The following is a 13,522-nucleotide window of genomic DNA, read 5'->3' on the forward strand; positions in this document are numbered from 1 at the left end:
TGAGTCTTTTTTTTTTTTTTTTTTAAAGCTTTGCATTGAACAAGACAAAACTTGTATGTCAAATTACAGTGTAAGAGATCATGGCAGTGGAGCTCCCCACAAAAGATTCACATCTTTGCATAATTCAAACACACAAAGTAAACAACCTCAAATGCATGTGTTTGAACCGTGGAAGTAAAATGCAGTGTTTGGTGAAATCCCCACGCGAGCGCAGAGAGACCGCGGAAACTCCCCACAGAAACGTCTCCAACTGGACTGGACTGTGATGTGAGAGAACAACCCACCACCAATTCACGCAGCTGCATTAACTAACTCAGCAATTATTAAGTCCAAGGCTTCAAATTATGGGTTTTAAACACAATCCCGTCACCTGTAATATCACAAATATGAGATTGATCATTTAATTTACGACACCTCAAGGCTGAATCTCACTTTTTGCCATTTAATTTATGATTTTATTCAAAGACAAGAGCAAAATCAGAACCGATTACAGCAATGAAAGATTAATATGTTTTCAGTTTCTAAAACAAAGTTATTCCAGTGCAAATGTAATATTTTTGGAACTATAATATTTGGATTTTACAGTCGGGTGGAGATTGTGCTTGTTTTTATTGCAATTGAAATGTCTAATAAATTACAGTATTTATGAATTTACTGGCAAGAGAGGAGAACACTGGTAATTACTTTCCCTCCATTTTATTTGAAACAACTGTGAACAGAAAAATCAGTTGAAAACTGTAACAGTGTTGTCATCGATGAATTTCAAAATACATTTCTTAATATAAATATCATGCAGAATCCATATTTTCAGGGATTTAACAATCACTTGACCAATCCCCCCCCCCCCCCCATTTCAATATCTAAAATTCCAATGGAAAAATGTATATTATGAAGATTTGAGTCTTTGAAGATATAGAAATAAATATTTTAATGGAAGAATTAGGATGCCATAGCATATTCACCATAATGGTGTGCATGTCATCATGACATCATAGTGATAAATTATGTGTGTTTGAGTCAGGAATGTGAGTTTGGAGTTTGCTGATCTTAAGACAACATTTTCAAAGTCTTTGTTTTGAATCGGTCTCTTTTCGGATGCGGTGGTCTTGGACTACAGCACTGCACATGTGTAGTTAAAGGTTAACCCCGAATAGGACAGATTAAATACAAGACCACCAAGCGGATGAGTGAAGGTTCCTTTTCTAAATAAGGGAATATCTTACGACACTATCCGTTAAAAAAAAAGGGGTGAAGGGGCCAAAATAAACCTTCTGAAGCTCACACTGGGGAGACGCTTGTTGATGCACCGCGCATGCGCAGTGCCGAGCTGCGCGAGGAGCAGGAAGCGAAACATTTCTTCGTTCGGAGTCAGATGCTGCCCGTTCCTCCTGCTCGCCTCCTGCTTCCTCCTCCTCTGCCGCCGACTCCTCTCCGGTCTCCGCCTGCGTCTCTCCACGGTCCACGGATCAGCAGATCCCGCCGAATCCGCACACTGTGGTTGAGCCCAGCCTCGGAGGAGTGTTGGCCGTGAAGTCGCTTCGAGGTTTTTTTAGGGCGTGTTGGAGAGACAGAGTGCCCTCCTCCTCCTCCTCCTCCTCTTCCTCCTCCTCCTCCTCCTCCTCCTCCTCACTGGATGCTAGCTCCGTCGGTAGCCCTTTGCATGTCGTTGCCCTGGTAGTTAAAGTTGTGGTGTAGTCTGCGTGTCTTTTATTTATTCGGAGGAGGTAAAAGAAGAAGATGGGGTGTACGCTGAGCACGGACGACAAGGCGGCGCAGGAGCGGAGCAAGATGATCGACAGGAACCTGCGGGACGACGGGGAGAAGGCAGCCCGGGAGGTCAAGCTGCTGCTGCTGGGTGAGGGGGGGACCGCGGGAGGCTCGGGGTGTCGGCTCTGTCGGCCGGGGAAAAGGCTCCCGAGCCGCCTCGCATTCGTATAAACTATTAACCGCGGTGTGTGTGTGTGTGTGTGTCGAAATGCGGTAAAAAAAAAAAAAAAAAAAATGAAAGTTTGCTCCTGTCGCGGGGCGGCGGAGTTTCGGACGCTAAACATTTTGAATGGCTCGGCGTTTTTGTGTGTGTGTGTGTGTGCAGTTGGTTAGCACCCAAAAAAAAAAAAAAAAGTTTCTGCCCTTCCATTTCTTCACGTCCCTTCGAGTTTAAAGTCGGGTGAGTCGGCAGGAAGTGGGCGAAGAGCTCCGCTCGAGTCCCGCGGTGAGTCAGCGAGCTCATTTAAATCAGTAATTAGCTTCTGTGCTACTTTAGCTCGGCTGGCTAGCCCGGGATTAGCCTCAACAACGTCTCACATCACGGTCTCAACAAAATCTCTCCCCCCCCCTCCCCGTCGGCGCTATCAAACTATCAACACATGCTCGGCGGGCCACATTTATTGGCTTTAATTTTACGTACGGCCGTTGACCAGTTGCATTTTATCGCGTGGAAAACAAGCGTAAAGTTGGAAGTATTTCTTGGGGCCGATTAACGCCAATCTGCCATATTGACTAAACCCAGTGAGTTTACACAGGAAAAAGATTTATAAAAATAAAAATAAAAATACAAGCTTAAATGAATGCTTTGTGTTGATATTAGCCAGAATGTGTGTCCGTTTTTAAACGGGTGGGATTGGAGATAACTTGACGAACTATGCTGCTAAACAAGTCTGGATGCCTCCCGGCTTCTGCCGTGCAAAACATGTCTTCGTCCCATTTCTGGGACGTTCTGCACAATATTTTCTTTGGCACAGTTTTCTACAAAATGACATCATATTGCAATACTGGTGGTGAAATGGGACCTCGACTACCGATTCGTAATATTTACTAATTGACGAGATGATCGATTGTTTGGGCCTTTTAAACTGTGTTTCATCAGATCCTGAGCAACATCTGAATATATTGTCACCACAACAAATCATATCGACATGAACAACCTTTAACATCTATTGAGAAAGAAATTCAAAATTTTTAAATGGTTTTATTATTAGTGGGAAAACTAAAATACTGTAACCATTTTTAAATTTTTACTCAGGATTAATTCATGATTCAGTAACTGAAACAGCCATTAGTTGCTGCTGGGAGGATGTTCAGGGGTAAAGCATGAGGGCGCTCATTTGAATGTGGTGGGCACTCATGCAAAAATGTCTTGAACATGATGGAGGCATAAATGAGCCCCAGATGTCCATCCCTTTAGCAGCAGCAGCAGCAGTGTGTCAGTCATGTCTTTTGCTGTTTCCATCATTCAAAAGGAAAGCTGCCACACCTTCCCTTGGTCCTTTCTATTACTGGTATCTCATGACTGCTGTTGGATGCCTAAGTATGGATGGATGGTTTAGAGGTTGCATAGCAACCTATGCAGCCTGGCTGACGAGCAGTACACGTCTGTGGACACCACACACACACACACACACCAGAAACGGCGAGTGCGTGCTACCTGGATGTCTGCCTGAGCCTTGCAGTCCGCAAGCTGTTTTTGAAAATGCCTCCTTGTTCTACATATTTTATTAAGTCTCAGCTCGTGTGGGTCTTTCTCTCTATCTATACGTGTGTGTGGATGTGTGACACCACATTTTTCCAGTTTGTGTGTCTGCATGTCATTTGAGATGAGACCTGATTTGAATTTTCATGGTCGTGTGGTTTTCTTATCCACCCTTTCCTCCCCTCCCCTCGTCACGATTCCCACTAGCACCTGCGTGAGATTGATTTGAGGATTTGTCATTCGATGGCGATCTTATGGGATGGCTTTAAAGGATATAAGAGCGCCAAGTCTTCATTTTTTGCGATCCTACGACTCGTGTTTCTGTTCCTTGTGTTTCCGAAGCAAAAAGGGGGGGGGGGCACACGCGTCGGTTTGCATTATCTCCTCTCTGCAGTTTGCCACTCTTGTCGGGCTTCCCACTGGGGCTGTTTGCAATAATGCAGTAATCAGCAAGCGACGCGCTCCTGAGTGGGAGGGAAAGCCTGAATCCTCCACTGTTTGTGCACTGCATTAACACAAATGATTTAGATTGGTTTTTTGTTGTTGTTTTTGTGTTGCAGCCTTTTTTGCGGTTGTAGAAGAAGCTGCACACCGTGATGCAGGGACCGCGTTTTTGCCGCAGACGTGCATCTTGCCTTTTTATGTCGCTTGTGGAGACCGTCCCAACGTACCCCCGGTCCAGATAATCCAGTCCTGTCCAAACATCTCGGCTCATTAATAAACATGAGACAATTTGTGTTTTTTCGTCTCCCTGTAATTGGCCTCCACAAAGCCCTAAGATTTCGGATGCTCAGTGAGGTGTGAGTGTGTGTTTGCAAATTCAATTTAGGCGATGTTTTCAGTAGTACCCGCTCTGTGGCGTGTGGCTGTTTATCTTGTGGGACGGTGAATTGGTGAACAGTGGGGGGTCACCTGGGAACTGAGAGTTTCCCGCAGGGGTAAGGTAATTAAAATGTTGCGTGCTCAGCTAAAAAAAAACACTCCGAGGGAGCAGAAGGTGTGTACCAAACACTTCTGCAAGCAAATCAAATGGACATCCAAGTTGCACTGCTGCTCATTTTCGGAGTCTCCCCCCCCCCCCCCCAACGAAGCCTCTAATGTCTTGTGTAGCATTGTATTTCTGTCCCATGCAAGTCCAACTGCCTATAAGATATAACGACGGCTTTAAGTCCATCCAGCCTGAAGCGGGACGAGTTTCCAACACGGGGAAGTATAAGCTTTGTATAATCTCATTGACGGGAGGATCCAGTTGATTAATCCAATTTTGACCGTGGCCGCACTAAAGCGGGTCTTAAGCACGTCCTCATTGCATTCAGCGACGGTGTGATTGTTGATTCATCGCAGTTGGCCGTGAACTGGTTTTCAGAAAAATGAGTTTGGTGTTTGGGCCCTTTTGGTTTAGGCGTTGGATTGAAGCTGCTTCTTTGACATTCTCCGAAATGTCTCGTTTGAAATTCAAAGGGGGAATATTATTAGTCTGAACTTGCAAAGTGGAGCAGCGACACGGTCACTGCAACCTCTGCGAGGCTCATCTTTCCAACAGGGGTCACGACAACAAATCATTCCAACTTTCACCATAGCCTTGGTTGGTTTTTTTGAGCCCGGCGCTTTTCTTGCTGCCACTGTGGTTTGAACCCTCGTCATCCACACTGAGTTCAAGACTCACCGCGTCTCCCCGGGGATACGCTTATAACCTCCGTACGTGTTTTTGTCCAAGTGCTTTGCCTGGACGACACATTTTAAAGCTTAACGGATTCAATTTTCCCGATAACCTCTGTGAAAATGCAATCAATTGACGTCGAATTGTTGAAATTGATCATATAAATGAGCAGTAAAACTGTTTCCAAACCAAAAAAAACCTAAAAGTTTTAGGTTTTCCAGTGTAGGAATCACTTCATAACTGCGTACAAACTTTGCCTGAAGAGACTCTTAACATTTATTTGAAAAAGAAATATTTCAGACTTTTGTGTTTGATCTACAAGAATTTGATGCAAGTGCTGAAATGCAATATTGCAATGGGGCTTTCTATGAACGTAGTCATTGATGTGTATTAAGAAGGCATTGTGTCCATCTGTCTAACTAATTACCATAATTCTGTCACTGCATAAACACCATTTTTTTTCCCCCCCTTCTTCGTTTCAGGTGCTGGGGAATCTGGGAAAAGTACCATTGTTAAACAGATGAAGTAAGTCTGAGCTCTTCGTAACATCACAAGTTTAGCTGAAAAGCGTCAGGTGATCCAGAAGCTAATGTGCATCACAAGATCACTTCATCGGGCGAGAAAGAACATAAATGTCAAACTTTCTACGCTCCAGGTTATTATTATTAAGTACATAATAATTAGTAATCAACACATTACTCGGTGTGATTTAAATTAGGATATATAATCTTCATTAGGGACATCCGTAGGCCCATAGTAACATTCATAGTGTAATCTTCCGTTCAGTATCGTCCTATTTTCAGACGCCACTTGTGACTACTTGTTGAACAGTGTGAAGTATTTAGGGACTATTTCCCTCGGGATCTGGTGGAGACCGAAGCAGAGAAAGCAGAATTGTGAATGTTGGACTTTGATTCATCACTTGACTGGAAAAACTCACCTTCATAATCAGCAGTGATGGGGTTTTTTCTTTTCTTTTTTTTTTTCCTGTCTGGAAGTTTAAGTGAGCAGCCGCCTTCTTGTTAATGTCACTGTGTCAACACACCTCTGTATTTAGCAAGTGACCTCATATAGCAACATGAACTTTCCTTTCAACGTCTTCCGGCTAATTTCTCAATGAATATGAATTTGTGCTAAACTATGAGACACTGGAGCTTTTAAGAGGTTTCTGGAATTTGAGGGGAAATTCCGAAAAAAAAAATGCACAATTCTGCTTTCTGCAACACAAATGGTCGTGTTTTGGGCCCCGAAGTTTGCTTAATCTCACTCTGTGTACATGACTGCTTTCAACATGTAGTGTGACAACATGCCTGATCAGATGCACCGCAAGCATGAGCAGTCTTTATATACAACATATGTATTTACCCGTTTAAAAAAACCCAAAAACCAATAGCCTTCACAATGTCATTGGTTTGAAACGTTCTAATTACCAAATACTCTCCAGAGAACATTTTAAAGTGATGAGTAGATATTCTGCAGTCTCTCTGCTGTTCAAATGCCAACAAACTGTTTACATTCTTGCTATTTTTCCCCCATTTAAAAAAAGAAAAAGAAACACAAGAAGCTGGCAACATTTCTTCAAAGAAACAAAGCAGCTATTGGTGTACAGCTGCTGATTTCCTGCTTGTGTGCCAGGATCATCCACGAAGCAGGATACTCAGAGGAGGAGTGTAAGCAGTACAAGGCCGTTGTCTACAGCAACACCATCCAGTCCATCATCGCCATCATCAGAGCGATGGGGCGCCTCAAGATTGACTTTGACGACACAGCCAGAGCCGTAAGTTATTTGAGTCTTTTCATTAAAGGGCAAAGGTTTTATAATTTTTCCCCCCAGTTGCAGCCTTCCTTTCCTCTCCAGCACAGGTGTAGCTTATCGGGACCAGACTCCCCAGTGCAGTCCTGAGCATTTAAGGTTAAACAGATTGCTGTTTGATTTAGCGAATCTGTGGTTTCCAGGCAAAACAAAAGACTCAGTCATTTCCTCAGCGTGACCAGCCCGGCTGTGTTGTCGTGACCAATTTCAAACCCAAGGCTCTTCTCCCCTGATCTTATGCTCCTGCTGATATAACGCCGTTGCCACTGACCTTCAGAATGCTGTTCAACTTTTTAAGATGACAGGAACTAACGCACCAATGGAACATTTATTTTCTGCCTGATTAATACCCAAACAAGGATTTTAAGTGTTTTAAGCTCGACGTTACGAATGCGGATAGTGGCGTTCTTGTTCATTACGAGAAGACTTATTAGGTTATACTGCGATGAAATGTAATTTTAAACTGCTGAACCATACGTCAAAGAAAAATATGTCTCTGGTTACGGAGGCATCTTCCGTCTTATTCGTGACGCTCTTCAGCTCGTAGGGTGGTGAGCACAAACGGAGGAAAAAAACGTTTCTCCCTGACTTGAATAACGATTGTTTTATTGTTTTTTTTGTGTGTGTGTCATCAGGACGACGCGCGGCAGCTGTTCGTCCTGGCCGGGTCGGCGGAAGAGGGATTCATGACGGGAGAACTGGCCGGGGTCATTCAGCGGCTGTGGAAAGACGGAGGAGTTCAGGCCTGCTTCAGCCGCTCTCGAGAGTATCAGCTCAACGACTCCGCCGCATAGTGAGATGAACACAAAGGAACTGTGACGTTAAAAACAAAAACGGGTGGCTGAGTGGCAACGTTTGGTCTCTTTTTTTTTTTTTTTCCCCCTCCTCCTGCAGTTACCTGAATGACCTGGACAGGATATCCCACGCCGCATATGTTCCCACTCAGCAGGACGTGTTGAGGACCAGAGTGAAGACCACTGGCATTGTCGAGACGCACTTCACTTTCAAAGACCTGCACTTCAAGTGAGTACTGGACCCGTAACCCTGTTTCTGTCGCGGCCTGATAATGGAACGTCACTGATTGTGATGTTATTTGTGTGTTGCTTCATGTTATGGTTGGAAAATGTCAAGAATGGCGAAAGTTGGAAAAAAAGTGGATTCACAGCCAGCGATCACTTCCTCTCGTCTGTTGTATGAACCGAACTGAACGGAAGATGTCTTCTGCTCACAATGTTAGGATTTCCTCTCTCGCTGATGACTTTTTAACTGATTCTGTGTTGATGCACGGAATGTTAAACCACTTCTATTGTCGTGAGTGTGTGCTCCAGTGGTTTATTTAGAGAGATAATGAAACCTTAGCATTAGTCAAAAGGACCTTTTTAAACTTTTAAAATTGATCTGACGCTTTATTATTGACTTTTCTCCAGAATTACAGGTACGAAACGATCCAATACCAACATATTACATTACAACAGTAGACTGGATGGAGGCAAGAGCATGTTCACTGTTTTGATAGAGAAATGTGATCTGTGATCTCCATTGTCCCATTGATACTTTATTTTTTTGTCAAGGCTATTCCAAACACGAGACAGTCATTCATCCTGTGTTCATGTTCGAGCAGCTGCTCTCTGGAGATGTGTACAAGCTGTGATCAATCAGTTCCCCACGCGTTTCCGTCAAGTCCCCGCTCAGATTTCTGGCTTTATTAGTACTTTTTTTTGCTACACATGCTACAATTTGTAGATTTTAAAATATAATATAAATCAGTGATCGCCACAAAGCTCAATCGAACTCGGGATCCTCATCAGAAATATCTTCACGGTGGTGTTTTGTTTTGTTTTTTTGCTCCTATAAAAGTTGTCATTGCTGCTGAAGCACGTTGGAGTTGTGTAACGTTACGGGTGTTGTGTGATCCCAGGATGTTTGACGTGGGCGGACAGAGGTCGGAGAGGAAGAAGTGGATCCACTGTTTCGAGGGCGTCACCGCCATCATCTTCTGCGTGGCCCTGAGCGACTACGACCTGGTGCTGGCGGAGGACGAGGAGATGGTAAGGCGCCGTCCGACACGCCGCTCCGCCTCTGACGACCTCTCCGGTCTTGTTGACGCACTGCGCCTCCCCCCCCCCCCCCCCCCCCTGCAGAACCGCATGCACGAGAGCATGAAGCTCTTCGACTCCATCTGCAACAACAAGTGGTTCACGGACACCTCCATCATCCTCTTCCTCAACAAGAAAGATCTGTTTGAGGAGAAGATCAAGAAGAGCCCTCTCACCATCTGCTACCCGGAATACGCAGGTGAGAGTCGGAACGCGCAAAAACACACGCGCAGCGCAGCTGTTCTGCACAATGCAAATTGGGCCTCGTTTGTTTGTTGCTCATGTGGGTAACCAAACTTGTGTTGGATTTCGACTGGCCTCGGAGATCCGATCTGTCGGGTTAGTTGTTTTCACTTTAGTTTTTAGTTTTCTTTATATCGACTGAAGTGGTAGGATTCACCGTTGTTGCTGTGTACGACTTGTTTCCCAATCTGCTTTTCAACGTTTCAGTCTGGAAGTGTAGAAACAGTGAATCAGAATCCGTCTTTAAACGTTCATATCTAATCACTTTTTTTTTTAAACCAGATATATTAGCAGCAAACCTACTAAAAGGCATGAATGTTACATACTTTGTATAAAATGAGCCACCCTAATATAGCTTGACAAAAATAAAAAAATCTGCATGCTTTAAACATTTAATTTAATTTCGCTGTAGTGCATCTCTTCTCAAAAACCCCAGGATTCTATTGTTAGTTGGACTTCTCTCTTAATCTGTTATTGTGTTGGTTCACAAACTTGGAAAACGTTGAGCTTCCATTGTGACCATCCTGAACTAAAGTATCTGAATTTAGCTCTAAACAGTCTAGATGAATCCACGTAATGTGATTATGAGTATTTATCGTTTGGCGCTTGTGTAACGCCACAGCCTGAGGATCAATATTGGTGGTTTGTCAGGTAGATGTGTGAGGTAACGTACCTTAGTCACGTCTGAGCTCAACACGTTTTGCTCCCCTTGAACCGGAGCCCAACATTGCTGGAGGACCTGTGCTGCCCGCTTAACAAAAGGAACTGCAGGGGGGGATCAGCGCATTGTCTGGGAATAGATGCAACACTGCCACCTAGCGGTCAAGGAATGGAAATGCTGTTTACCCTAATGAAGGGAGGCGGTTCCATTTGAGCTGATTTGCACGCTGGGTCACATGCAGCCGGTCTCATCATGTTGTTCACACTCACAGCTGCAATACAAAAGTGCCTTCACACCACTGGAGACTTCGGCTTGTGTATCTTTTGCCCAAGGACCTTCAGAGTTAACACGCAGTCCTGTGAACGGTTACAACACAGTGCATCTTTTTAGTGTTTGTGTTGTCCTGGCACTACTTACCAAACACACACGAACAAAACCGTACATTGACAGTCATACGGTGAACGTACCACTCCAGTCTTGAATTATTTTTAATGAAGTTACTTAATAGGCCAGGAAAATAAACCAATAATTTACGTGGAATGACAGGAAAAGTCATTTTACACACAAAATATGTCAGTTCCTTCAGGAGAATTAGGTTAGATGGGTCTTTTTTTCATACGACTGTTGAGAAATCCTGTGTTTTCAGGTGCAGTACAGACAAAGTCACGGGTATAGTCTGTCGTTCTTATTTCAGGTCAATTTATTAAATCTTCACTCACGGTACTTAATTTGTATTTTCTTCATTTATTCTCAGACAGTGTCGTTTCTCAGTCCCTTTAAAGTGGCAATAAACCGGTCCTGGGGAGTCGTACTTTCATTATAACTGCTACATCTAGTGGCTAAATATTGTTTTGTGCAGGGGGCACAGTGGAGTCGTTATCGTTATCGAGGTGAACTCCTCAATATATCACGATATTGATTTGAGGCCATATCGCCCAGCACTATTACTTAGTAACAGCTTTGATTTTTATTTTTTTGTTGTTGTTGTTGATGAAGATGATGATGAACACTCAGCTGCTCCCTGTCTCGTGGCCACAGAAAAAGGTGTGGCGCTCTCCACAAAACAAAAAGAGGATTCTCTCCTCCTCGTGGAGTTCTCCAGTGTGGGCCGGTCCAGGTTCACACAATGAGTCCTTGTCAAGTTCAACAATAATCACCCATAATAATATTTCCCAGATGTGCTATCACAGTCCCGGCTGACGCAATTCTCTGTAAGGGGTTTCGGAAAACCGTGACCTCCATGTCGAGGTTTTACATTGTGCTGAAGCATGCACAGACACTGCTATAGTATTTAAGTGTCCAATATATGATTTAAAAGTATTTCTGTTCGGTTTGATTGCTCCATTTTACTTTTACCAACTCGTATTGTCCTTATGTACATCAGGGCGGCTGCAGCTTATGTCCATCAATAAATACTTACACCACCGACTGAGCTGGGCTCCTACGGTCGGCGATTTGCCTCAACTTATCTCTGTGGCCAGTTCAGTTCGTCCAGATCGAGCGAAAGTGGCACAGCGATAAATCCCCAATAAGAGCAGAAGGAGCCGCTGGCCCACTTTCTCCGCTTTGGTTTGTGCAGCACCATTTCACAACAGTCATCTCGGGGCACCGTGCGCGCTGAGGTCACAATCTGGCAATAAAGCAAGAGTGCTCATAAATTAATTCAGGACCACTTCGGCCAAATGACACGTTCCCGCCACTAGAGGGCAGCAGAGAAAGGGGCTTCCAGCTTGTACGTTTCAAATAGGGTCGCTTTATTTATGCACTTTGAAGTGACGGTTTTCTCCCCCCCATTTGTCTGCTTTCAGGCTCGAACACCTACGAGGAGGCGGCGGCTTACATCCAGTGCCAGTTTGAGGACCTGAACAAGAGGAAGGACACCAAGGAGATCTACACCCACTTCACCTGTGCCACCGACACCAAGAACGTGCAGTTCGTGTTCGACGCCGTCACCGACGTCATCATCAAGAACAACCTGAAGGACTGCGGCCTGTTCTGAAGGTAAACCTTGTCGCCGTGCAGCACGATCCGCGCTTCCCGACACGCCGCTCGGGAGCTTCACGCCCCCCCCCCCCCCCCTGTGTTTCTCTTTCCGTTCAGGCAGCCCGGAGGCCGGCTTTCCCCCGTGGCTTCATTCAAGCAGAGTGTGGACAGAGGGAACCGTGCGGAGCCCCCCCTTGCTGGGAGTGTCACTTTTAACCTCTTATTAACTTATGTTCATCTCTTAAAAAGTTTTAAAGAAGGTGTGCAGAGAAAACATTTTGTGTAAAATATTTGTACAACTGTCTATGGCCAGGGACTTTTTCACGGTTTTTAAAATGTGCTTATTTTACCTTATCATTATTGTTAATTTTTATATATATATAAAAAAAAGGGGGGGGGGGGGGGGGCGGCTTTGCCTTTTTTTTTTTTCATCCACGTTTGTAGTTGCTCGTGCCTTGCATGCCTTAGTTGCAGTGTTTTCCTTTTTTGTCGAGCTCGGTTCACGTAGACGCTGCCAATCACTTCCTTTTTATTTTTCCCTGAGTCCATCTTATCTTATTTCTTTTCTGAATTAGTTCATCGTGGCGTCTTTTTTTTTTAATTTTAATTTTGTTATTTCATTTTGTTTTGCCTCCTTGTACAAAACCAAGACCAAGACACTCTGTAGACCAATTCACTCTGACGCTGACACACTGTGAGAGCTGCCCGGAGACCTCCTCCGACGTTGTGGTTCGCATGTGTTGACGCGAGCGAGAGCTTTTTTCTTTTTTTTTTTTGATCGATCGATTTTGTGTGCGTGCGAGTGAACGAGTGACGCGTGGATGTGTGCACAATATAAAACAAAGGGACTTTATTCCTCTACTTGTCATCCTCTTTCAAAGTTTTATTTTTCTAAGCGACCAAAAAAAAACAAAACCCCAACAACCAACCACAAAACACACACAAAAAAAAACCGAGACGTTTCTCTCTCTCAAACGGAGGCGTGCACGTTGTCGGCGTGCCACCACAAACATTCCCGACTCGAGTCCTGCAGGAAAGAGAAGCTTTGAACAGAGGATGCCAATGGTGGCCTTGTAGCAGACAGTGGAACCGTTGATGTCGATGTTGCGTGCGGTGCCCCACAGACAGGCAGGCAGCCGGCTGGGTACAAGTGCACCGTTACTGATTAGGATCTGTTGATGGTTTCAAGTTGTATATCCCCCCCCCCCCCTCCCCCTCTCTCTCTCTCCCCTCCTCTCTCTCTCTCTCTCTCTCCCCCCCTTCTGCACCCCAGCCCTCTGTTTCCATAGGATGGGGACGTTAGTGGACTAATCTCCATGATTTTGCTAATAAAAGAGCTGCTCTGGTGTAACCACGGTAGCTTATGCAACAAAAGCTGGTCTTTTATGTGGTTTGTCTTTAAGGGAAATGACGCGTGACACTTGTGAGTTACAGGATGTCAAACGTTCGCTCTACGCAGCTAGTCGTATTCATCACATCTCCAGTATGAGACAACAGTTTACAGATCATCAGGGAGAGTTTGGGGTTTTTGTTTTTTTTTCTTTTCAAGACGTACATCATGAAATATTTTGTCTTAATTTCCCAAAAAGGAAGCTAT

General features: G+C 44.4%; 1 protein-coding gene across 1 annotated transcript; it reads left to right on the forward strand.

Moving 5' to 3' along the window:
- The first annotated feature begins 1,429 nt into the window (after positions 1 to 1,429).
- Positions 1,430 to 13,275, forward strand: LOC308136691 (guanine nucleotide-binding protein G(i) subunit alpha-1). Its single transcript, XM_080505141.1, has 9 exons — positions 1,430 to 1,855; positions 5,612 to 5,654; positions 6,765 to 6,906; positions 7,578 to 7,735; positions 7,837 to 7,965; positions 8,861 to 8,990; positions 9,084 to 9,237; positions 11,751 to 11,943; positions 12,043 to 13,275. Exons 1-8 carry the CDS (start codon positions 1,738 to 1,740, stop codon positions 11,939 to 11,941), a joined length of 1,065 nt encoding a protein of 354 aa, XP_080361267.1. The 5' UTR covers positions 1,430 to 1,737; the 3' UTR covers positions 11,942 to 11,943; positions 12,043 to 13,275.
- Positions 13,276 to 13,522: the final 247 nt, after the last annotated feature.

Source organism: Blennius ocellaris (genome assembly GCF_963422515.1).
Source record: "Blennius ocellaris genome assembly, chromosome: 11".
In the NCBI taxonomy this organism is placed as follows: Eukaryota; Metazoa; Chordata; class Actinopteri; order Blenniiformes; family Blenniidae; genus Blennius; species Blennius ocellaris.